Below are 24,968 nucleotides of genomic sequence, written 5' to 3'. Positions count from 1 at the left end.
TCTTTGAACCTTAGAAAAATGTTTAATGCAAATTTATGCACATAAAACATATACATAGAATACAGTGCATACATAAAATATCATAAAGTAAAAATGCTTTTGATGTTGGCCTACATTAGTATGTTGACACATACTGCTGCATTTCTCTTTAACATAACAACCTGGTCCACAGTAGACCACTTTGGCCCAAGCTGGACCCACATCAAGATAGTCTTTTAGACCGCGCATGGCAAAAAACGAAACATGACAAATACAACCGCTGACCACATTCTGTAGTGTGATTAGAGCATTTGAGGCTGGTGTGTATCCTACACAATAAAAGGAAAAAAATACAGTAGATACAAGCTGTTTCCTTTTGACACCAAGTAAAAAACACTGTGCAAATCTGAGCTCAGGCAGGAGGTCCAATCCTAGCTTTTGGGGAATTTACGCCTCCTAGGGGGGTAATGGATTAATCCACGATAGGGTTTCCTCTATCAGTCATTAACATTAATGCAGATACAAGAAGACATAGAAAGCTGTTAAATACACCCATGCTCTCAGGGTCAAAGGATTCAGGAATGTCAGCTTATTTCTTAAATAGAAAAATACTAAAAAAATGATTGTTTTTAAAGAAAGGGGCTGGTAAATGGCATATAAAGTCTCAGGCAAACTCTGGTACACCAGCAGCTTATCTAAACTTCCCTCCCATGTCTTTGTCTGTCAAGCCAAACCCAAAAACAATACAATGGAACACAGCATATTAAACAAAATGTGAAATTATAGTATAAAAAACATGGATTAATGGAACCGATATCATATAATATATGAAGTATTCATAACATACAAGAACACAAGTTAAAAATCAAACCTAAAAAGGAATGTAGTTCTGGAAAAGTACCACTAGAGGTCAGCAAATATCCATGCTCAGATATCCAGTCAAACATTTGGAGGATTTATCTGCTTCTGCTTGTGGACTAACACTTTAAAAACGAACCCACATTAATTTCTTAAATTTCACTTCCATTCGGTTCAGCAGCAGCAGGAGTGGTAAACACTTCATCACTTAAGAAAAACAAAATCAGTTAGTTACATTCTTGATATGAAGTCTGACAGTATAAATGACAGTTTTTGTTCCCCCCCCCACAAACTAACAATGACTCGTATGTGCACAGTGGTCTCAAATGTCTCACTGAGTAACATCGGCAACCTTGACACCATTACTGCATCAGGAAAGAAAATGATTCCCCACGTACGTATCAAAACTGACTCATGCAGTCGTAAGAGAAAAAAAAAATTGAGTCGCAGCAAATTCTGCTGAAGCTATTTCAGTTGGGGCTTTTGTTTTATAGTCCTTCTCCATCATCTGGTGTAAAAGTTTCCTCTGTTCGTTTCGTCACACTTTGAAAAGAACTGGTCCGTCTAGCTGCGGATCCCCGTCCCAGGATTGTGTTTAAAGACTCACGCCTGGTATCTTCTTGTGTCTTCAGTGCTGTGAATGTCTCTGCTCAGTCTCTGGGTAGACACTCCTCCTCGGTGATGCCCTGAGCTTTGAGCTCTTCGAGGACATTGTCCAGGTGGCCGGGGTCGGGGTACCCGTGGCCCGTGAGGTTGGAGCCGAACTCGGTCTTGTGATGCACCTCGTTCCAGATGACCGTGTCGCTCTCACCTGTAGTGCTCGACGTACCCACAGAGAAAATGAGCCTACGATCCCACGCTACCAGAAGCAGCCTCAGAACCTGCAAAGGGTTAATAAAGAACACGTGTTAATATATGACCATCTTGTCCATCTGAAATTCAAAAGAAGAGACATTTCTATGTATACCTTGCGTCCCTTCTCGCTGTCAGGAAGGTAGCAGTGTCTGGGGAACCCACGTGCAGTGAAGGGTTTGCCTGGATTTGGGTGCTCTGGGCCCTGAAGACCAGAAGAAGAACAGTTTGTCACTTCATTCAAAAAGAGACGCTGCTAGCACCACATAAACACCGATATACTGAATCTACCTGGATGCCAGGAGGGATGTTGTATATGATCCGGATGGTTTTGCAGTCTGGGTGGCCAGGCAGGGAGTGCGGGATGACATGGTACTCCATCTTGCCGGGTGGCTGGTTGCCCGTCTTTACTCCGTAAATGGTCTTGCACGTGGGACACTGCAGGCTGCCGTCCTTGTTGCCGTTATTGTACATAGCAACGAGGCACTGCAGGTGGTACTGGTGACCGCATTGTGCCAGACGACCCACCGACTCGGCCCTGGAGATGCCACCCACACCAGGACCTTTGTAGCCCGATGGTCCGGGCAAGGCCTCCATACAGATGGTGCAATCCTGACATAGAAAGATAAAGGACAGTTTGAGTTCTGTCCACTGCAGAAAAGAGATTTTCAAATTATCAGCACGTGCCACATCATGCTGTTTGAGATAATACCGATATTTTATGTTATCAGATATCTGTAATCCAGCGACTCCAGACATTGGAGTGCTTACGTTTGACTTGCGCTGTGTCACTACTACTGCACTACAATAAATGCTGCTCCCTGCAAGCTGCAATTAAAGGTAAAATGTTATTCAGGTGTTTTTCCCTATGTCATCAGAAATATCGTTGTCACAAATTTCCCTAAAATATCACGACACAATGTTGAGGCTACACTGTGCAGCTCTTTTTTAATGTTTGATCACCTCCCAACAACTTTCAGCACGTGTCATGGCTTTGAGCAGCATTAGTACGCCTTCTACACGTCTACCACGTAAAAATATGGACACCAAAACAACTCTACTATGTAATTTGCTCCTGAAACTGAGAATAGTGCAGATGTGGTTATTTTCCCTCCCACCTTTTTCAGTTATATAATCAGGAGTATAAGTCCTGAGCCTCAAAGAGAGAAATTTGGCCCAATATTTTACGTTTTTGCTGTATTTTGCTCTGAAAGTATTTTAAAAGTTATTAAGAATGAATCCCATCAAAGTCCAACATCATTTTACTGGTCATTATTGTCCCAAACACGGGCTCTGTTTTATACGTTAGATTTCTAAGAGATGTTGCTGGAAGCTATGACGTCTCCATCATAAATAGACTTGCTAGATAAATGCCCTCCATAGGGAGAGAACTCACCTCCTCTGGGGGGTTTCGCACTTTCTGGAGGTAGCGCTTCACCACTTCCTCTGGAGTCTTGCCTACAGACAGAAACACAAAATTCTGTGAGAATTTCATTATAGTCACAAAGCACATTTGCTCTTCTTCAAATCACAACTAGCTCACCTTTCCGGGCTTGTTTCTTTGTGGTCTTGCGACAGCAGTGGCCCAACCCCGGGACAGGTTTGAGGTCGCTCTTGCTGACAGGTGGAGGATGAAGCACCAGCTTGGGAGGGCGGGTCAGGCAGACAGGAAGCCCTGCTGCGCTCATCAAGATGCCTGTTATACCTGAATATAGCCAGAAGAGGGGGCATGAGACATACTACTCATACATTCCTATTGCATACACAAAGCTGGATGAGCTCTTGTGTTATGAGAATGTTCTAGTCTAAATCATTTGGATTGATTCAGGTAGTTGGCATAGGTTACCTGCCAGTGCAGGATGTACAGGACTGGATCCATTCAGGTTCTTCACTGGAACTGTTGGCACTCTGCAACAAGGAAAACAAAGCTGTATGAATCTACTGATGGCTGACACAGGCCAGGTCACCTCCACGCAGACTGAAGAAATCTGACGAGTCACCTGTGAACAGGTGCAGTTAGATACAGCAGATGCTCGCCTCCACCTTACTTAGAGTCAGCAGGTTAAGGAGCTTTTGCCGAGTCAAGTGGAGAAACAAACCCGGATTGACATGCTGCCCTATAATTGCCACATATGTTTGGGATTAAATGGCAGCACCAGAGCCTTGGCTGCTTTATTTTCTCAGTAACAATACTTGTAATATCCCAGGGTCGGTGATCACAAAATTATAAACACTTTAAGCTAAAATCCATCAACTCCAACAAAAGCAGCTTTGATTTTTATACAAGGAGGTGACATGATTGTTCATTTTAACCTCCAGTTTTTGTTCAAGATATTTAAAAATGCTGTTTAGTATGTCACATTTGTTATGAACATATTGAAATGCTACAGTAACTTTAAGCACAGCTGTAATGTGTATAGCACACAGGGAGAGTCACGGCTGTGTCTGACCCATCAGACGAGCGTACTTACGGTCTGCCACTTTTGATAACAGTCATCGCTCTTGCTCGAAAGTGCCAAAAACCACAGATACGAGTCAAAAATATTCCAGCAGCGATATGCAGATGATACGTTTTTTAAGCTTCCTCTCCACTGGTTTCTCACTCTTCTGTTCTTTAGTGTGTCAGTGTGTCTGCCCCCGTCTCCCTCTTCCTCTGCCTGTGTGCCGGTGTTAGATCGCTCTCCTCTTTTATAGGCCTAATCCACCTGTTTCCATCTGGTGGCTAAACTCTGGTTGTAGGCCAGAGATTTGTTACAGCAGGGATTACCTGTCAGATGCTACATCACACTGCCAGGCTGTCATAAGGCAGCACCAGGTTGGTGACTGTACGAGTTACAATATGGCGATACAAAAGAATCCCTCTGACTTTAAAAAGCTGATTTAGTACTCTGATGTCGTTAGTGAATCAACATGTACTAAATCTGAAAATCACAAACATAACTGAGACCAGCCCGTCCGGCACCAACTACCACACCGTGATCAAAGTCACTTAAATTATCTTTCCTCCTGATTCTGACGCTCAGTTTGAAGTTCAGCAGGTCGCTTTGACCACAGCAAAATAGACATGCATGTTAGGGTGACTGGTTTACATGTGGGGTAAACACAGCAGATATAGAGTGTAAAATAAAGGACTCTATGTATGACTGAAAATGTGGTTTCCAGTCTAAAGTGTTTCGAGTAAGACTACAAAAGCAAACATAAGGCCCTGGTTCTAGAATTGGCCTAGTAAAGACCCCAATCCGGCCGGCTGGATAAATGAAGGAGGGCATACATTTTGGATTTTTAACTGTACTTTTAAGTTTTAAAGCTTTTCCTGCTGATAAAAAAACCTCCCCCACAGCCATTCATACTACACCAAAGTAGTTAAGTGAGTGTAAACAATCAAGTGACAGACAAGTTCCTGTTTCTCATCATCTATTTCATATATTAGAGATTTCAAAGATTTTTTTTTTTCAATCAACAAAAACTTTGTTTTATAAATACAGGACAGTCTGGGCAGAACGTTTTCTGTAATTATACTCCTTTATCACGTAGAAAAACTGAGATGTGCTGTTGAAATTGCACTTGCACATTGACTGAAAGGAGGGTTTAACTCGTCTGGCCCACTTTCACTAAGGTCGACTTACCCTGTATGTGGCCCTGCGCTATATAATTCAAGTACTTTTATTCCTCTTTGTATAACTTGATTGTGCTTTTGGTAGTCATCAAATTCAAAATGCATTTCTAGAGCTGAAGATAAATGACTGATACTTTCTTCACTTATTATAGATTCATATGTCTTATTTGTGATCGTGACTTAGCTTTGGACAGAGCTTTAAATAGATGCGATGACAAATCTGGAAGTCATTTTAATATATGCAGAATTGAACCTGCTTATCTTGAAGTCACTAAAGAAAAATTGAGCTTTTGAGGAACAGTGACTCCTGTGTGACTAGAAGAGCTCAGACTATTCTACAGTTAATAGAATACATAATAAAATGTAAAAAAGAAAAAAGATTTCCCTCTCTAAGTAAATGATGTGACGATGGCATGGAAAACCTCACAGTAAGGAATTACTGGACTGTTCAGGTTCCTGTACTGGTCAACCTGATTACACGGTGCTGTGGCTCTATATTTGTTTGTTTACCAACAAAGTGTCCTAGCTGTGGTATTAACTCCGTCTGAGCATGCTCCTTACGTGACTAAGAAAACGTTCAGCCGACCGACTCGATCTCTAACGGGTAAATGTTGACTGGCATTTTATTTGTGTGTCCGGCGGGAATAAGTGAGCAGTATGAGGTGGAAGAAAAGTGGAGAAAGGTTAAGAAAACAAGCCGGGGCGTGTCGGCCAGTCACGTTTCTCTGATCTCGGTTAAGCTATCGGCATTAGAGCGGAGTCCATCTGGAGCTCTCGATGATGGAAACGCACAAGCCACCGCATATGGCAACACAAGCTCACACCCTGAATCAAATCTAATAAACAAATTGGTTGATTAAAACTTGAAGCAGAAGTAAATCCAGTCATCGGGCTCGAATGATGACGGGTTACTTTTTATGGAGACAAGCATAGGCAGTGCAGAAAAAGCAGGTGCGCCGACCAATGGAAACTCTCGTCACTGTGATGCATCTGTGACGCTGACGACCCCCGACACGCTAACGCCTCACTTACAAACCATCTGCTCAATTTCACTGCAGGCAAACTCTCAACAACAGCTCATCAATCCATCTACTAAAGGAAATTCTTTTACATAACTAAACCGCAAAAATGCTACAATATTTTTGTTTTTTTTCAGCAGACTGTTTAAATCCAGTATGAGAGTTCTTTAACATCTTCTGGTACCGCACTTCCTCAATTTGTCATCATGTTTTCTTGCTACAGTTTGTATGTACATGTGTCTTGTGCTTCCTTTGCTACTGCAGCATGTGCTCATCTTTTGTGGTCTTAAAGAAGTTCTACTTGATCCTCTCCAGAAAGTAAAAGCGAGCTGCTTGGTTAAATTCACTGCAGCTTGAATTCTTCTGTAGATTTGAATAATTAAAGCTCAACACATAAATATTTTGGACCCATTGACAGCAAAAGAGGATATGTGCAAGGCAAAAAGTCATCAGTGTAGTGATAACCCACATACCTTTTCACGCTGGCTCCAAAAGGGAGAACAGCCCAGAGACTTCCATGTTAATGTTTTACCAGCTTTAGAACAGGAATGTTTACTAGTTGGTACAAAAGAAATTGTTTGGGCAACTCTATTTAATCTTCCTCTTCATAACACACTCTCAGAATGCCCCAGTCATATCTGTCACTAGGGAAAATGTATTGGCCAACCAGCTGGTGGGGGATTGCTGCAGGTTGCTCATTGTCACTCAGTGAAATTGGTTGAAGAGTGCAAAGCAAACCAGAAATGGGAAAATGTGCCTTTGGAAAGGTGCTGGTTTCAGCTGCAGTCAGCATCTTTCAGTCAATGAATTTGGTGTCTTAGATGCAAACTATAAGTGACCGTGGCAATCTGCTTGCAACCAATGCAACTGCAAGGATGGTTTTGGTGCAACACACTCATTGCAACTGTTTCACGCAGCAAGCATTCAGTAACCAGTCACATTTTTCAATACATATTTTTCCCTAGCGGCCAAAAGTTGCCAAGGCGCTCACTGACTGGTCGCTAGGTCTGTGTCACTAACCACTAAACTGTATAAGTGCAACAGATGGATGGTGACACTGGCGGCTTTTTGCTAAGCGTCATTTCAGCTAAACTGAGTCACTGAACTGGTATCTCAAGTGCATTTGTAGAGAAATTTCAATGCAGTTATCTGAAAATAGTAGCTAATCATACTAACAGAAATTCCAATAACTCTGTAGTCAAGTCTTAATAAGTGAACTTCTATCTTATTACTAACTCATTACTATTTAGCAGGTTATCTGTTTCTGTGTATGACACATTTACAGTTCACCATCCTTTGGGTCACCTCTGCCACAAAAAGAAAAATACGAATAAAGGAAAACATTATTGATGTGGCCAACACGCTACAATTAAGACTTCAAAACTGGAAGTCTTTAAATTTAGATTTAAATAATGACTGGTTTCAGCGGGTTTAAAACAGTTTGGATGTGACTGCGCTTGTGTTGCATGGATATGGGGATAAAGCAGTGAGCAGGCTGGCAGGATCAGAGCGATTCTGAATCGGTGACGTCGGTGGTTTTACCGCAGCAGCAGGTGTGACCATCTGCTGGACTCTCACCTGATATGTTTAAAGAATTGCTCTGTCATGCAGCTCACCTGACACAAAATGAGGAGATTAACGAGGCAGAAATATTAATCCTGCTGTGATTGGTGTTAATCTGAGGCTTAGCTGGTGTAGAAACTGGTGTTTCACTGAGGTTGTTTCAGTTAATGCCAGGATTCAGACAGTTGGGTCACCGTGCTGGGGCACGAATGGATTAGGTGACATGGAAATTATTTTTCAGTGTATGGTTATGTGTCTAATGTTTGGAACTAGAAACTAGGTCTATGCAGAGCAGTATGCACGCATGCATTTTCTCTGCATGTCTGCAGTTTTATATATAAAACAGCTACCTCAGTCACAGTGAACGCCACAAACAACTCCAGCTGCAAACTAAACACAACAACTGTGTTTAAAAAAAAATAAAAAAATTTCTAGTTACACAGCAAGAACAGTGCACCTCCACCTGACCATGACCAGACATCCAACTAACCAGCGCCTTCTGGCTCCGACACGTGGATACTGCGACTTCCTTCATTAATCCTCATGCACTCAGTTCGTCAACACCGGAAGATCACGCGGTCATAAAGCGACACTCTGATAAAGAGTTTCAAAATTCTCTGTTACATCAAACCCTTCTCCCTAATAAAAGGAGATCTTTTTGTAGGTTATAGCAGGTAAACACATCTCGTATTCCAACTCAAATCACAGCAATCACATGGCAGGAACTGGATGAATGTGATGGATGACTGCAAAATGAGGTATATAATGTTACACTTTATAGTTTTGTTGTATATGAATTACAGCATGTTACTGTTAATTGTATGTATACTCTTTGCTGAGTGGTGCTGCAGAATATGCAGTAAAGGCAACAAGAATGCCTATTTTTAAATCCTAGTTTTTATGCCATTAATCCTCCTGATATATTGCATTCATTAGCAAATATTTAGATAAATTCCCACTGCATGGCATTTTTAGTTTAAGTTACAGCTAACACCATGCAAAAAGTTCCAGATGACATGTATAGAAATTGCTGTAGATTCATGGATTTCAGTATATTACAGAAAAACATTTGGTTGTATGTATATATCTATTTATTTTGTTTAATTTTAAACAGGAGTGCAATCAGCAGTTGGGAGCTCCTTGTCTTCAGGCAAACCACAAGGGCCTTTATTTTAATGATAACTGTGGCTGCTAGCTACCATAATTACTTTGGTCACCATGATGTTGTCTGATGCACAGTTACAGGCAGTAGAGTGACTTGACAAAACGTTACTTTCATTTTTTACTATAGGAATTTGTTTTTACAATAATTTAAAATTATGACTTTAGCAGCTACACAGCTGATGTCTGTACACTAAAATGTTCCTTAGTGGAAATTTCTAAATTCTTATCAAGATTTTCAGTGACACGTTTTGGACATCCCTGACTTGTTTTACAAGCAAATGTAAAATGTTTCTTGATGCATCTTTGAGTATCTTTACATCACATTACACCACATCCACATTTTTTATATTTAATTGTACCAAAGGTTTTTTTTTAACCATGTTATCCAGACAATTCAGTAAATCTTACCAACCCATCTCTTAGAGTTAAGTACTTGCAAACTAAGTTTTTATCCATCATGAGTACATCCAGGCAGGTTCCTGGTCCTACATTCACTCTGTACTTTTAAAACAAGCTCAGCCATATAGCCAGAGTCAACAACTGTCCTCAGCGACAACATTTCAGTAAATTCTGGATTTCTTACATTTTATGTTACAAAGTTTTAAAAGCTGTTTAAGTTGAGCCTGATGTTTCTTTACACATAACGAGGAAAAAAAGCTGGATCAGGTCATCATTCATTGAAAGACTAGCAACGAATACCAGAGTTCTTCTATTTAAGTGACAGATACGAACTATTCATGACGCTGTTTTGACAACATCCTCACTTTACTTTGATTTAAGAGGACACTTGTGCTACTGTGTGTTTGTAGAGCTTTACCACCATTTGCTGTTTGCGTGATTAATCTCTGGAATGTGCAAACACTTGAGAGAGCTCACTTTGTTCTTTGTTGAATGCCCTTCATTGTATTTCCGTGAAAGTAATTGAGCCTGGTGGACTTTGTCACAAAGATTAAAGGCTCAGAAATACTAATGAGCATTGATGTCAGACATGGTTGTTTGGGGCTGTCACGGTGTAATGACAGCCCCAAACAAATAGGAAATTGCTGTCTAAAAATTTTTTCTTTTTACATGTCTTGATGCCTGATTGGGCTTTTTTGTGTAAAGTGAACTGGCATGGGATCTTATGCCCAGAAACATTTCATGTATTTAGTATTACATAGTGTTAGTGCTTGGATCATGATTTGTAGGTACCTTTCATATCATATGAGCATTTTTATACTGCTGGTCTATCTGGAAACAATTCACATGATATACCAGGAGAGCATGCGAGGCAAAATACACCAAGGAACTGCAGGCTGTGAAAAAACGGATGTGAAATTGTTGTGACAAAAATACAAGTGCCTTAGAAAGTTATTTGTTAAATTTCCATGTACTGAAAACATGGTTTACAGGAACTTTACAACCTTCGTTTTGCTGACAGAGCATATGACAGAGAAGCTCAGAAAAACATATAAGCCTGTCATTCAGAAGTGTGGAAGGCGTGTTTAATTTCACAGCTGACGTGTTGAAGTGTGGAGTGAGTGAGAGGGTTCTCATCATTGATAGGTTTTGCAGGATACGAGCAGGTTCTGCGTACAGAGACAGGTGCTGAAACATTACAGCGTATTTCTACTCACCCAGAGGCGATAAGGGCACGCGACTGAGCCATGGCGATACGCTGCAGCGCCGGACGGCTCAGCCCTGCGAGGCTAGACCGAGGTGGCAGGGGCGCCGCGCAGGCAGCAGCCGCGGCAGCGCCGGATGAAGACACTGGACCCAGGACACGGGCAGAAGGTGATGGGGTGCATGTGGATGTGGCTGTGGAGATGAGAGGTGGCCCTGAGGCAGGTGCTGCGGGGGCAGAACAGGAAATGGAGAGAGAGGAGACAGAGGTGGAAGGGTGAGGGGTGGAGGTGGTGGAAGATGATAGCGTAGTGGAGGGCGGGGGGGGCGGTGGCAGCGGTGGGGGGAGAGGAGGAGGTGGGGGCCTTGTGGAGGAGATGGAGAGACCAGCTGTGGCTGACCCAAGAAGGGAAAGAGAATGGGTGAAGCCTCCTCCGTAGCCAAGGCTCGTAGTGCCGACGCTGCTAGCACCAACCATGCTCATACCTCCTGCACCTCCCATACCACCTATGTTGAATCCACCTGTCGCCCCAACCATGGATGTCCTGTGGGGGGAAAGCGACCTCGACAGGGTTGGAGGCCGAGGGAGGGTTAGTGAATAAGAGCCTCCTGGGATGGGGAGGCTGCTTAGTTTGGGACTTGGTGGTTTAGTCTGTGGTGGTCTTCGACCGAGAGTGTGAGCGGTCGACATAGTGCCTGCTTTGACACTTAGCACCAGCATACACTGCTGACAGGCGCATGGCTGTCCCAAGGAAGTGATGGCTGAAGCCGGGAGCGCCCCGCTGGGGTACGCACTCCCGTTTCCAGTCCCACTGCTGCTCATCCGGATCCCCATGCCCACTCCAGATACATCAACACCTAGAAGTCCTCCGTGTCCAGGCATGGACGTTGGCCCCCAGGCATGGTGAGACTTGGGTAGTGGCCCAGATACCAGCGGGTAAGCCAGATCAGAACGGCGCTGGATACGTCTGCAGCGCTGCGTTTGCCCATTGATTTGGGTCATACTTTCGAAGTCAATGAGGTAGCAGAAACCCAGCGGCGCCAGGTCCAGCCAGGGCTGCTGACGGTCGCGTGCTGCCTGGATTGCAATGCCCACCTCAGTGTCGTATGCCGTCCAGCTGCCAGCGTCGTTCTCCCACTCCCACAACCAGCCCTGGCCTGGCGCTGATGTGGGGTCGTAGAAGCTGCGTCGCACCGGTCTTAGGGTACCTGAAGAACACGCCACAATGGACTGAATTACTGAACAGTAAACTATATTAGTATACATTAAAAAGAAGACTTGTACTGTGAATATGAAGTTCTGTAGCGACTTTTCACTGAGTCTGCTCAGCATGACGCCAGGCGATGAGAAGTAGACGCGAGATGAGGAATGCGACTGCACTACAATTTGCTGCGGACAAGTAGATTACAACCATAACAAATTCTACATTTCTGTGTTTTCTTGCTAAGAATTTGGGCAAACAGGTTGCCCCTGGTAACAGCACATGGTGTTCTGAATTCCGATTGGCTGGCAGCCTTGATCCGACCCAAAGCTGACTGTGTTTGCTTTCCCTGGGTGTCTAGAGAAACTCCACAGAGTCTCTATACTGTAAAAGCTCCCCACATCAAATCCCGGCTTCCGATAGCACTGCATACGTTGCGTTAAGAAGGATGCTTCACACTTGAGCCTCTTCACTGGCAACAATAACAGGGAAAAACAGAAAACCGTACAAATTCTGTGAAATAACACTTTTCGCAACTGTGACTCTGGAGCTTTAACATTGCACACTACTAATGAACACACAAAACATAAGGCACTGTTGAGCACATGAGGCCTGCCACGCACAGACGCATAATAATATGGGCTCGTTCACGAATTCTGCTCCTGTCAACCCCATTTTTTCAGTGTCCTCGCACTCCTGAAATTCCTCTCCTCCTCTCTTGCTGCTACTGCTTTTCTTCCTCAGACTGGGGCACCCTGCCTGTCTCCCTCATTTCAGCCTGGTTTCGGGTTTAGAAAATAAACCAGACAAAAGCTTTTATCAGCCAGCGCTGAGAAAAGGCCAATGTTGGGGTGTCTGCCAAAAAGAGGGGGGGAAAAAAAAAGGGGGGGGGGGGTGTCTGACAATCCCCTTCTTTGTCTTATACCACCCTGCCTGGCCTGCTCGGTGAAGTTGTGGCAGATCACCGCTTGTGTCTCCTGGAAGACAATACCGAGGGCCGTGTTTTGCAATGAAAACCTTCCCATGCATGGGCAAGCACACACTTCCTGCCAGGAATGACTCACTTCAGAGCTGACACCTTTCAAAATCCAACCTCTTCAATGCTGGAGTGTACAAATCTAGGGGCCGTGTGGAAGGGGGGTGTCACTGAACTGGTGAAGCTGGCAATTCAATGATTTGAGATTTTAAGATGAAAATGATTCAATTTATGTCACTGAGTGAGATCTTTAGACCACAGCAGCTCACTAAACCCATCAGCTTCTGCAGGATGATTATCAATAACAACCCGCCAGCATAAAAAAAAGAAAAAAAGGCCTCCACCTCAGGCTCAGCTTCAGCATTACACCCCCCCACCACCACCACCACCGCTCTCTCTCTCTCTCTCAAACACACCCTCCCTCTCGCCCCTCTCCCCCCTCCCGTTTCTCACCTGTGTCCTGTCGGAACTGGTGCATGGAATGCAAATCGATGATGTAGGGCGAGAGGCGAGAGTCCACCTGGCCGAGGACGACACTACCACAGCGCGGGTCGCTCCGGATGACTGCCTCGATGTGATGACAGACAGCCGGGCTGTAGGGCCGCCAGCGTCCGTGCTCGTTCAGCCATTCCCATACCACTACGGCGGATGCTAGTAACATCCTACTCCTGAAAAGACAGAAAAACAAAAACAAAAACAAAAAATGACAATACCGAGGCACAAATGAAGGAGAAGCCGGGGCGACGGGTGTTTAAAGGTACCCCGCTGATGCCTCTCCGCCGCGCAGCCCTGCGCACAGCGGCGCTGCATCCATCTTGGACAGTTTGCAACCCAGATGTGTTTTCAGTGCTATCTGTGCTTCTAAGTGCATCTTTCGGGATGACAGCACATGCAATCCGTACCTTCCATGTTTGTAGTTTCGGAGGTGCAGCAATTATTAGGTCCTTTTATTGCACGGGGGAGATACAGAGCGTTTCGTGGAAGCAAAGACAGAACAGAAGCCTTCCAGGATGGTTGCATTTTACTCCCTATGCAGATGAGTGACGTCTACCGAAATCAATTCTCAGCCACAGTCAAGTTTGGGTGAGAGGAGAAAATGCAACTTGGATGCTCACGGTGGTGCGGCGGCGGTGGTGAACTAGGTTACTGTCATGAACAGACTTTCATAGTAAACTGTAAGATTTAAAAAAAATATATAATCAGACAAAAAACGGAGGATTTAAAAAAAAAATAGATTTTTAATATTTACCCCGTTAAATCGTCTCCTCCTGTAAAAACAAACAAACAACAACACTGCTTTTGTAGAGTAGTTTGTTTAGTATTGATCCACCAATATAACTGTAAGAATGAGGTAAAATCCCGTGTCCGTGTTACATAATCGCTCTAATAAATTTTCGGAACACTAAGTTTGGAGTTAGCTTTACTTATTGGCTCATCCAAAATGCCTCCATCGACCAGCTCTCACTTAACTATCAGGTACTGGACGGGTGAAAATAAATCTTTGACGCTCGCGTGTATGAACACCCCCACGCCTCCAAGGCATCCACCGTCCAATCACATTCGAGCACGGGCTGCTTTGGGCCAATCGCAAACCTACCTCACCTCGCGCACACATTGAGGTGACGGTGTTTGCTATATAGTTATGCCGTATCGCTTTAAAATTTTTTACCTCTTCTTCTGTGACTTCTGTGACAATATTGCACTTTATAACATTTACAACTTATACGGAAATAAAAGTTGAAAAAAAAATATTTGGAGATGCCGGGGATTGAACCCGGGACCTCATACATGCGAAGCATGCGCTCTACCACTGAGCTACATCCCCATTGGCTGAGTAATCAACAAGGAGAGGATTTATCTGTAACTCATGGCTGTACCGCTATTGTGGCTGATTTTGGTGTAATTACGACTTTAATATTGAAAGTTATATTGTTATTCATATGTATTTGCTCCGGTTAATGCATACAACAGGAAACTTGTGGCTTACCGCTAGCATGTTTTTTTCTCTAAAACCCTAAAAACATAAAACACGGAAGAATTTTAGCTTCGTCATGCTATGATCACGTTATGTACACATGCTTCCGCTGATAGCATTACTGCATGTTTTATATATTTTTAAAGTATACAATTCATTCGTAGTTTCAGTATGTGGTTTATTAAATTTTCAACCATTTACACACCATATAAAATGTATGTTGACTTAAAGTTTGATCGGTTACATTCACTTGTTTTCAATAAAACAAATAAAGCATTATTTTGTTCTCACTATATTTAATTACTACTCTTTTTTTATTTCTACAAACGGCATAAAGAACAACAAAAAACAGAGCAGAAAACACTAAAAAAGTTTCCAGTTTTCAATTTCTTATGTAGATTAAAATAAACATTTAAAGCAAAAAAGTATAGACAAGTATTGGTTTTTTTTTACACTTTACAGTTACAATCTAGAGCACCCCTGTATGTTTATATAACTGCTTTATTCATCCAAAAAATTTGACCAGAGGAAAGCAAGGTCAGTGAGGTCATGAGAGTTTAAAGCTCTTTGGGTTTAATGGGTGGGTGCATGTATCTTTTATTTTATTTTATTTTTTTAGACTAATAGAAGGAATTTGCAGTGGGGAGACATTTAGGGGATGAAGCTGGTGTTTGTGAAATCCTGATTTTGGCAGTTTCCTCAGTCTTATTCATTATTTCTGATTCTCACAACGCCGTCACGTCACCTTTACCCTCACCACCTTCTTCAGACCAGATCGCACTTCCAGAGAACTGCTTTAGATCTATCAGCAATCCCGGCCCTCCACTTGCCTCAGCTTTACTCTGCTCTTCTCCCACTTTCTCCTCCTTTTCTTCACTTTTATCTTCCGTCTCTCCCTCTGGCTCAGACTCATCGTTAAGTTTGGTTTGCTCTCCTGCCTCTGAACTCCCAATACTTGAGTCATCATTTGAAGTATTACTTTCTTTCTCCTTAGCATTACCAGTGTCGTTGTCCTCCTCCTCTTCATCTCCCTCAGTGTCACTCTCCTGACTACCACCACTGTCCACCTGTTCTTCTTCATCTTGGACTTCCTGCATTTCCTCCCCTTCCTCTTCTTCATCACTTCCAGGCCACAGCTGGACCCCAAGACGTGCCCCCACAGCTAACGCTGCACTTCTCGCCTGGTCCCTGAGACCTCCTTCCTTGTAGACAATGCGTCGGACTGTATATTCCCCTTCAGCCTCCCTGTTCAGCTTCTTGTACAGTACAAAGAGCACAACAAGGAGGAATAATAGGATGAACAAAAGGCCCAGCACCAATGGAGTGCTGTTTTGTTCAGAATCCCCCATCCCTGAAGGAAGGACAGAGAAGAGGTTCAGAATTAGTATGAACACACATGGGGAATCAGTTCATTTTCATAAATGTTTTGGTGATGTAGGATTTCAGAAAACACATGTTTACATTCTTGCCGAGTTAGATTAGAAAAATGACATTTTACATCATTCTCGTTTCATTTAATTGAAGCCTGAAATCTGATAGAGTAGCGAAATACGAAGGGTGCAGTACAAGGAAATCAGTCACAGGTGGACACAAGGGGCAAAGCTGATGTATAAATTCCTATATGATTTTTTTTCTTCATAAAACCCATTAGGCATTTGAAAACTCAAGATGGTCATTGACATAGCCAAGTAAAATCTCTTTCAAGCAAGCCTTGTCTCTTTGAATGATCTTAATGTGAAATCATATGCATTCAATCAATAACTTGCCAACAGGTGTGATATATATTTATCTGGATTTGTATCTGAGCATTAAAATGTGTCTGTGGGTGGAGCTTGCAGTGGAAAGACTGCTCGGTCTAGCAGGAGCAAACCATGGTCAAGTACTAACTAACCTTGTCCCTTTCATAGTCTAGCTTGATTCGTTAAATGAGAGACCCATTGTAACGGATAGCTGCGCATTAATCACCTCACAGTAAGCAAGTTCTGGGTCTGAATGTGTGCAGAACTGCTTGTCAGGTTAGCTGGTGGTTTAAAGTTGGATGAACATGTGTCATTGCAATTATTTCATTTTACAAAGGCGCTCCGAAGACATTTTTTAACTCATAAATTTGACTCTCTTATAGTCAAAAAGAGTCACACCTGTGAACTTTATCCACCAGTTGAAATTCTGCAGTGAAACGGCCGAAAATGATGATCAAATTGCATAAATTAGAAATTTTCAAAATTCTAGAGTGACAAACACGCAGTTTTTGGCACTTATATCCACTTTTGAAAGTTTGTTTCAGTCGTTTGCTGCATTACAGTTTGCTTCGGTCCCAAGAACACCAGCTAAGAATCATTCTGACACAACAAACTAAATCTGACAGTTGCGTTGTGGTGCAAATTAAAAAAAGAAATAGCAAGCAAGCAAGATTTACAGCTGCTTTAGGCCTTTTTTCAAACACAAAAGCTGTGTGTTTTTCTCTAACACTGCTTAGCAAAGCTAACTGTCTGCATCATCTTCATATTTCTACATATGACAGTAATATGATTTTTTTTTTTTTATCAAACTCTTGGCAAGAAAGTCATTAACACTGTTTATCACACACACACAAAACAAGCACTTCTAAAAATAGGTACATTTTTAGCTTTAAGAGCAGCTTTCACTGTTTATTTTAGCAGGGGTGTGCCTTATCACTTAAAACAATGCAGTGTGTGCACTTGAGGGAACACAAAAGCAGAAAGCTGTTTCTCTCTTTGCACTTTAAAACAATGGAAACCGAGAGTCTGCCACAGACTTTGTGTAGGGCTTCTGAACTCATTGTCAGTCCACTTTTAACTCGTTGCAATGACACAAAGCTGACTTTGCTACAATTAAATGTAATTAAAAATGTGCATTACCTCCTTAGGAAGAAGTTACAGTTGAATTAAAGAAAAGAAATTCCTGGATGGTTTGGAGTCTCAGTTACAGGCTGAACTTTACAGTCACAAACTCCTGGTGCTTTCAAAGCAGCTGTGAACTTGTCATCAGGAGATCCATTGGTGAATTTTATACTCAGGATCTAAACATGAAATTAAAAAAGAGGTAAATTGACAAAGTTAAGGCATGCACAACTCTGCACAAAAACAGCAGTGGTACTACTGAAATGACCTATCATCTGAACAGCAAGTGCACAATATTGCACAATTTATGATGAAGCATCACTAATTGTAGCTTTCTAAATCGAGAGGAAACATTGATGCATTGCTCGGCGTTAACCTGAAACTTTTTCTCCATATACAAATGTGTTCTTTGCACATTAAAATTTAGAAAGTTTTTTTTTAAATCAATCTTTACCAAAACATAACACAGGCTCACAGGTTATAGTTATATACATACTCACACTGGAGATGTAACAGGAAGTCTGCCCTTGTTAAACTCTAAATTGTGTTCACTAGGATGACAGGAAGCTTTGCAGACCGCTCAGAGCGTTTGCTGGTTTCCTGTCAAAATGATAATTGAACAGCATCAGTCAGCCCGCCATGGGTGGAAACTTTTTCACTCGGCGTTCATCAGACCGAGAGCCGACATCAACTATTGCAAAATTAATCAAGAACTAAAGCAGGTCCACTTACAAAGAGCAATTAAAGCCAAAATGGATCAGAGTAACTGATATAAGTTGCAAATTATTGCCTGAGGTGCAGTAATTGTACCTCACATGTAGCTTAGCATAGATTAAATAAATGCTTCAAGTACTTCAAAATCCAAAGTATTAAAAATCACAACAGGGGAAAAGCAGACAAAGCAGTTTCAGTGTAAAAGATGTGCGCAGCAAAAATGAGCTTAAGAGAAAAACAGGAAGGACATTTTAAAAAAAAACCCCGAAAAACTTACCAAAGTTGTGAGTGAGAGATACTGTTTGTGTTGCTGGAGAGCGAAGAATGGCAAAGAGGCTGACTTGTGTCATTTAGGGTGTGTTAGAACGAGTGCGACAGTGTTCGCGCTGAGAAGAAAAAGAAGAAGAAGAAAAAAAGTGAGTGAGAGAGAGACAGCGGGGGGGTGATGCATGACATGTGATGCTGAAAGTGCTCGCTGAAGCCCTCCGAGGGGGCGGTGAAAGCAGAGATTAAAGAGAGACTTTGATGGGGTGTGGTGATGAGCACAGATAAGAAAACACACAATTATTTCTGGAAAGAGGAAGGTGCAAATTTGAATTTGTTCCTTGCGAGGTTGACAAGTCACTTGAAAACTGCAGGTGTGAAGTCTGTGAAGTACACGTGCAGAACATGCATGTCTCATTACTTGTTGCACAGGCCTGTGAATGAACTTATATATATATAGTTTTCTTTTTTTTTTTCAGTTGGAAGTTTGTTATTTTGGTTTGGTTTTGCTTTATTGGACATATAAACCAACAAAACAAGTCTGGTGGTGTACATGAACCCGAAGGCAGCCTAAGAGCTAAACCCTGATCTATATTTCTTTTTAATCAACCCCCAAACGAAGGATTTAATTACATATTACAACAGTGATATCTGAACCTATCAAAAGAGTGCATCATGTTCAAAAAGCTGTGCTGAATATGAAACCACTTTGCCACATCCTGTTTTTGCTCCACCGGTCTGCCTTCCACAGCCCCTACACCCAACACAGACAGCTAAACCAAATCTGTACAGTAATACTGCACTGTACTACACTCTAAAGCCAGCCTACATCTGTTTCCTATTTCACTTTTCTATTATCTTTCTATCTTATTATGCACCTGTTATTTTTTGGCCGTTAACCCTGAAAATCCATATCTATACAACTCTAATCATAACTCAGTTGTTTTGGGTTTTTTGAGGGGGAGGTTAAGCACTCTTGTGTTGTTTACATAATTCAGTGATCTACTGTTCTAACCTTGGGTTATTAACACTTTGAGCTGTTGTGTTTCAGAATGGTCCTAAAGCTCCACATTGTTACTTTCACGCTGACATGAGAGGAGGAACTGGGTGGCCTCTTTTTAGGCTTTTGCATGGTTGATTGGGTTTGATTTTCATTCTAAAAAGATCACAGGTTGTTCTGTTATTCTTTTTATTGTTGTTATAAGCCTTTCTAACAAGCCTCCAGCTGCTTTCTAGTACAAATCAGATAAAATGGCCTTTGCTGGGTGTGAGGAATTTTAATTGATCTGACGAGCAGTCAAGTACAACACGTTAAAGTGTTTTGTTTGTGTTTTGTGCATCTGCTTAAATGCACAAAGCAGCAGGTGATGGCACGGTTACCAAACCCAAATACCATAGTCTCTTGGCCATTTATTAGGTACACATTGCTAATACTGGATTGGACCCCCTTTTTGCATTGCGAACTGCTTTAATTCTTCATGGCACATATTCATCAAGGTGCTGGAAACATTCCTCACAGATTTTGGTCCTTGATGTTCATCTTGTGTCAGGGGTGGATCTAGAGAAACCTTCTTAAGGTGGCATGGAAATCAAATGGGGTGGCAAAAACACACACACACACACACACACACACACACACACACACACACACACACACACACACACGCAGGTGTTACATATGGTTAAAATGATTCAAATGGATTAAGTATACACACCATGGGGCGGCTCATTCACAAACACAAGTCTAACTTAAGTTTCATACTGTTTCTTGTGTGTAAAATCTGAAATGACTATGGTGTTGATTTAAAATTTGCTTTGGCACAATCATAGGCATCACTTGCTACTGACAACAAGAAAAAAAGCCGGTCTGTGCTATGGGCTGAACCATTTGTTAACGGTGGGTGGGAGGGGGGTAACACTATGCAATATATTCAGTTTTAGCATGTGTATTTCAGGGTTAACTGTAGCTAGGCTCAAAGTGTTAATGCTGTCTTATTTTAATAAACAACACTGTCATATGGTGGTCAGAGGGCCCGGTGGCGCCAGTGTCCGGCAGCCTCGCCTCTGTCAGTGCGCCCCAGGGTGGCTGTGGCTACAATGTAGCTTGCCATTACCAGTGTGTGGATGTGTGTGTGAATGGGTGGATGACTGGATATGTAAAGCGCTTTGGGGTCCTTAGGGACTAGTAAAAGCGCTATATAAATACAGGCCATTTACCATTTACCATATGCAAAACTAGGGTGGCACTTAGGGTGGCAAGGGATCATTTTAGGGTGGAACATGCCACCTTGAAACCTTTGAGAACACATCTGAAAGGTGTTCTGTTGAATTGAGATTTAAAGACTGTGGAAGCCATCTGAGTACACTGAACTCACTGTCATGTTCAAGAAACCAGTCTGAGGTCATTTGAGCTTTGTGAAATAGTGCGTTATCCCACTAGGGATAGTGTACTAGGCAGAAGATGGGTGCACTGTAACAATGCCTGGTTGGTGCTAAGGAACCCAAAGTGTGGTAAGAAAATATCCCACACAGAACTGTTGAAACAAGGGAGCTGTCACGCTGTTTATGCTAAAAGACTAGCATCTGAATGCTGCAGTAGAAATCGAGACTCATAATATCCGGCAACATTTTTCCAGTCTTCTGTCCAACTTTGGTCTGTGTAAGCTGTAAGCCTCAGTTTCCTGTTCTTAGCTGACAGGAAGTGTCACTCAGTGTGGTCTTCTGCTACTATAACCCCCATGTGTTGTGCATTCAGAGACGCTCTCCTGCACACTTTGGTTGCAATGAATAGTAATTTGAGCTACTGTCTGGCCATTCTCCTCTGACATTTTCACCCACAGAACTGCTGCTCACTCAGTATTTTCTCATTTTCAGACCACTCTCTGTTGGTAGAATGTGATCACACATACACACCGTGATCTGACTACTTCATATGAAAAAGGCCAATTCACATAAAGTAAGAATTAATGTTTATTGAACTTTCACAATGTAGTCTGATTAAAACTGCTACTTTTTTTTTTTTTTTTTTTACAGTCAATGTTACATCAGTGCATAAAGAAATAAATAAAGTAATAAAGGGGTAGTCTTTATGTGGAATGTACCAATGTTATTCTACATTTGTAAGAAGAACAGATTAATAACAGATCAATGCCTCTAAATGTAAATGTCAAATGTAATAGCAAAAAACACAAAACTACATGAATCTAAAAGTGCTTTTTCATCAACACAAATACAAGCGCAAAAACGTAGAAAAGCCTCCACACTTGAACCTTTTTCTTGCTGCTACCAAATCTGGTCTGCAATCCGGAGTAGATTTGGAACAGTTTAGTCAGACTTAGCTGCACGGTCACTGTAGTGTAAGGTTGAATATTTAAAAGAAGAAAAAAAAGGTTCCCGTCCCATGCCCAGTCTGCAGGTCTTTCATATCATTGGAAGCAACAACTACAAAATGTGACATTTGCTGCTCAGATCCTGATTGGTTCTCGAGTGGTCGTGTGACACTGCGGCATTTCCGCGTGCTTAAAAAAGAAAAGAAAAAAAGTAATTCTGCGTTGTGTTTATGACAGGTTACAGTGTAACATAGTGTTATTTTTACGCTGTTCTCGTCTGACAACATGAGGTACAAAATCACAAGTGTCACCTTCTCACTGATTGCAAACACTACACACAGCTACGAATACACATAAATATTCAGCTACGCTCTCATCGGCCATCATTCACACAGCTCTCGCTGCCGAGGACAGTTAACTTTACACGTGGTGTTCTGTTATGGAGTAGTAAAACAAAGCACGAGTCACGCAGTGAGATAACAACCGGGGGTTTGATATGAAATCACAGTTTAGCAGCTTAATCTACCTGATTAAATAGCCCTAATGGTTACATTTGTTAGTGCGTCAGAGAGAAAAACGTACAGGAGGTACTTAATAGCTTTGCTATAGACTGTCAGCCTTCGTTAGCTCCAATATAATCCTTTTCAACACAACTTTGTGCGTCAAATTGAGGCAACTGTGCCGATGCAACTCCTTTAGGGTGCTTCGAAATTAAAGCAAAGATCAAAACTGCATTATATGCACCGTCACACAGCGGCAACGATATCCTTTACCCAGTTGTCACCCACATATTGTGGTCTTGGAAACAATAGCTGTAAGCTCCTATTTATTCACAATTAGTTGCTGCTCTACACTACATTCTTCAGCCCACACTGCTTAAGGTACTGTTGACTCTAGTAAGGCTATGGTCTATGGATTTAAGGGAAAAAAAAAAAAGCCATCTGAATGTAGTGAATCTTCCGCTTGCTCATACATCCCCATCTTCAATCCGTGCTAGCTGTCTCTCCAGCAACTCAATTCTCTGATTCTGAGCAAGCACGACGGCCCGCAGAGCTTTCATTTCTGCTAACAGCTCGCTCAACACGTCATCCTGAAAGAAGAGAGAGAGAGAAAAAACAAGTCAAAAATAGCTTCAAAAAATCTTAAATCAGCATCTCACTTGCTGCTGACCGACCTCTCTCTTTGGCCTGTCGCCGTTTCCATCCGTCTCCCTCGTGGCCGCTGTCGGCTGTGGCGTCTCTTCTTCTGTCTCCTTGGCGGCAGAGGTAGGTGTGGACGTGGGAGCTGCTACGTTCCCTGCGGAAGGTGGGACGGCCCCGGTCCCAGAGTCCTGAGAGACGAGCTTGGGCTTGCTTCTGAGAGTGTCTCTGTGCTTGGATGGAGGAGCTGTGTAGCCACCACTCAGGGAGACCAGCAGCGGTGGTGCGTCCTGCCCCGCGATCCACTCGTCAGCCAGGAGGGCTGGCTCCAGGCCGGCTGTGTCTGGGTAAAGGTCTCCCTGGAACAGATCTGACTGGAGAGGAAATATGGAAACTTCATTAGCTATTAAAAAAAGCAGTTTATAAAGTCCACTTTTAAAGTATGTGTGTGCCTTACCTTTCGTGGTACAGTCATAGAAATGGGTTCCACCTTCCTCTCATGAAGCTTATAAAACCTGCCGAAAAAGCAAGGACAAAGTCCCATCTGACGTTATTCTGCATTATTCTTTCCCACTTTTAGGAGACTGGTCAGTTCCTGAAGTAGCTGTGTATTGTAGTTTTTACTAGTTACGGGTACGCATACTGTTCTTACCTGGCAATTTCACACTTATTGACATCCACACCTCTTTTACTCTGAAAGCCTGCACCCCTCTGAGGCTCTTTGCTGCTGTATAAGCTGAGGAAGTGAACGTACGGTGATTCATCAGTCACTTCAAAGTATCGGATGGTGCAGTCCCCCTGAAAGCCATGAGATTAACAACAAAAAAAACAAAACAATCACGATGATTGACGCTGCATAGAACAAGCTAAATTTCTATTTGCCACATGATGCCAAGGCTTCACCTTCCCACACAGGTAGACCATGTTTGTGTCGGGGTCATAAAAGGGCAGCAGAACTCCATTACTCGTATCCATTTCCTGTATTACCATTGGCTCTGAGAGGTCTTTCTGTAAGATAAAAGCATTTTCACATCACTAGAATGCCTACTTTAACAATCACACATGTTTTTTGTGTCTCAAACCTTTTCCATGTGTAAAATTCAGTTCACCTGCATTATACCACATGTCTAACAAGAAACTTACAGTATCCCACAAAGCCAGCTGCCTCTCGCTCATACGGCTGAAGCCTGTCGTCAGGATTTTTCCATCAGAGAGGAACACGGCTCTCATGGGCCTGGTACCATCATGGACTTTCTCTCTGACCTAGGAAAGCAGTCACAAGCTGATCACTGACGCGTTATACCAGAAATGAGAGCCGAGCCGTGCTCCACGCTTTGCTCACATCTTCACGGACAGCATGAATGTGAAATCACCTTGAGGACGGCGCCTCTTCGCGGATCGATGACTCTGAGGGCTTTGTCCTTGCAGACGGTACATATCGCACTGCCGTCCTTGTTCCAGCTGACATTGTAGATCAAGTCTGGGTGGGCGTCATCAAGCTGGTACACTAGCTCCCCCGTGCCCACGTTCCACACGCAGATCACATTATCACAGCCTACAGAGAGGGAAAGACAACATCCAAGGAAGAGGGTGTGAAGCCTGAAATTGTACAGGGCAAGGATGTGAGGATAAACAGATGCAGATGTTGCCGATGTTCCTATAAATTCATTTGCTTTTTTTGTTCGTCTTGAGAAAGTGACAGGTTATCGGTGCAGGTGTATTATGAATGCATTATGACTAGGGATGGGTACCGGTATCCGGTGCCATCATCTGACATAAACGGTAGTAACCAGACCGAAAAGCAGCGCACATTTCGGTGCTTTATTTCCTGAGCTGTGATACACTTCTAGCCAAT

The 24,968-nt window shown here is 42.6% G+C and overlaps 3 protein-coding genes and 1 non-coding gene across 6 annotated transcripts in view; all 4 read right to left on the bottom strand.

Moving 5' to 3' along the window:
- Positions 1 to 3: 3 nt before the first annotated feature.
- dtx4a (deltex 4, E3 ubiquitin ligase a) lies at positions 4 to 14,041 on the bottom strand. 2 transcript variants are annotated; one of them, XM_005749744.2, is made up of 9 exons: positions 13,593 to 14,041; positions 13,285 to 13,499; positions 10,668 to 11,862; positions 3,536 to 3,597; positions 3,233 to 3,394; positions 3,086 to 3,147; positions 1,981 to 2,301; positions 1,805 to 1,894; positions 4 to 1,718 (listed from the first exon to the last, which is right to left on the bottom strand). In XM_005749744.2, exons 1-9 carry the CDS (start codon positions 13,700 to 13,702, stop codon positions 1,488 to 1,490), a joined length of 2,448 nt encoding a protein of 815 aa, XP_005749801.1. In that variant the 5' UTR covers positions 13,703 to 14,041; the 3' UTR covers positions 4 to 1,487. The 2 variants fall into 2 exon arrangements, with proteins under 2 accessions (XP_005749801.1, XP_005749803.1); XM_005749746.2 differs by having other exon boundaries at positions 13,734 to 14,041.
- A 543-nt stretch (positions 14,042 to 14,584) lies between these two features.
- trnaa-cgc (transfer RNA alanine (anticodon CGC)) lies at positions 14,585 to 14,656 on the bottom strand. Its single transcript has one exon. It is a non-coding gene; the product is annotated as a tRNA-Ala (tRNA).
- A 311-nt stretch (positions 14,657 to 14,967) lies between these two features.
- LOC102194390 (glutamic acid-rich protein-like) lies at positions 14,968 to 18,828 on the bottom strand. Of its 2 annotated transcripts, XM_005749740.1 has the most exons (4): positions 18,659 to 18,828; positions 18,168 to 18,267; positions 17,686 to 17,846; positions 14,968 to 16,157 (listed from the first exon to the last, which is right to left on the bottom strand). In XM_005749740.1, exon 4 carries the CDS (start codon positions 16,153 to 16,155, stop codon positions 15,532 to 15,534), a length of 624 nt encoding a protein of 207 aa, XP_005749797.1. In that variant the 5' UTR covers positions 16,156 to 16,157; positions 17,686 to 17,846; positions 18,168 to 18,267; positions 18,659 to 18,828; the 3' UTR covers positions 14,968 to 15,531. The 2 variants fall into 2 exon arrangements, with proteins under 2 accessions (XP_005749797.1, XP_005749798.1); XM_005749741.1 differs by lacking the exon at positions 18,168 to 18,267.
- Positions 18,829 to 21,602: 2,774 nt separating this feature from the next.
- The window catches only part of coro1b (coronin, actin binding protein, 1B), a 10,737-nt gene continuing 7,371 nt past the window's right edge, over positions 21,603 to 24,968 (bottom strand). Inside the window, exons 6-12 of the mRNA XM_005749739.1 lie at positions 24,487 to 24,668; positions 24,257 to 24,376; positions 24,017 to 24,121; positions 23,766 to 23,911; positions 23,571 to 23,628; positions 23,149 to 23,487; positions 21,603 to 23,064 (exon numbers count right to left, since the gene is read on the bottom strand). Coding sequence (XP_005749796.1) covers positions 22,942 to 23,064; positions 23,149 to 23,487; positions 23,571 to 23,628; positions 23,766 to 23,911; positions 24,017 to 24,121; positions 24,257 to 24,376; positions 24,487 to 24,668 — 1,073 coding nt within the window. The 3' untranslated portion in view covers positions 21,603 to 22,941. The remainder of the gene's footprint in view (positions 23,065 to 23,148; positions 23,488 to 23,570; positions 23,629 to 23,765; positions 23,912 to 24,016; positions 24,122 to 24,256; positions 24,377 to 24,486; positions 24,669 to 24,968) is intronic.

This window comes from Pundamilia nyererei, unplaced genomic scaffold, assembly GCF_000239375.1.
Source record: "Pundamilia nyererei isolate P.nyererei 1_Seehausen unplaced genomic scaffold, PunNye1.0 scaffold00254, whole genome shotgun sequence".
NCBI classification, from domain to species: domain Eukaryota; kingdom Metazoa; phylum Chordata; class Actinopteri; order Cichliformes; family Cichlidae; genus Pundamilia; species Pundamilia nyererei.
This window is presented reverse-complemented; position numbering and strand designations above follow the sequence as displayed.

Coding starts and splice junctions, on each gene's coding strand:
- dtx4a (XM_005749744.2), bottom strand. CDS start 13,702: ATGCACTTAGAAGCACAGATAGCACTGAAAACACATCTGGGTTGCAAA. Junction 3,598..10,667: donor CGTGCCCTTATCGCCTCTGG/GTGAGTAGAAAT, acceptor TCCTTGTTGCAG/AGTGCCAACAGTTCCAGTGA. Junction 2,302..3,085: donor TGCGAAACCCCCCAGAGGAG/GTGAGTTCTCTC, acceptor TTTCTATGTCAG/GATTGCACCATCTGTATGGA.
- LOC102194390 (XM_005749740.1), bottom strand. CDS start 16,155: ATGGGGGATTCTGAACAAAACAGCACTCCATTGGTGCTGGGCCTTTTG.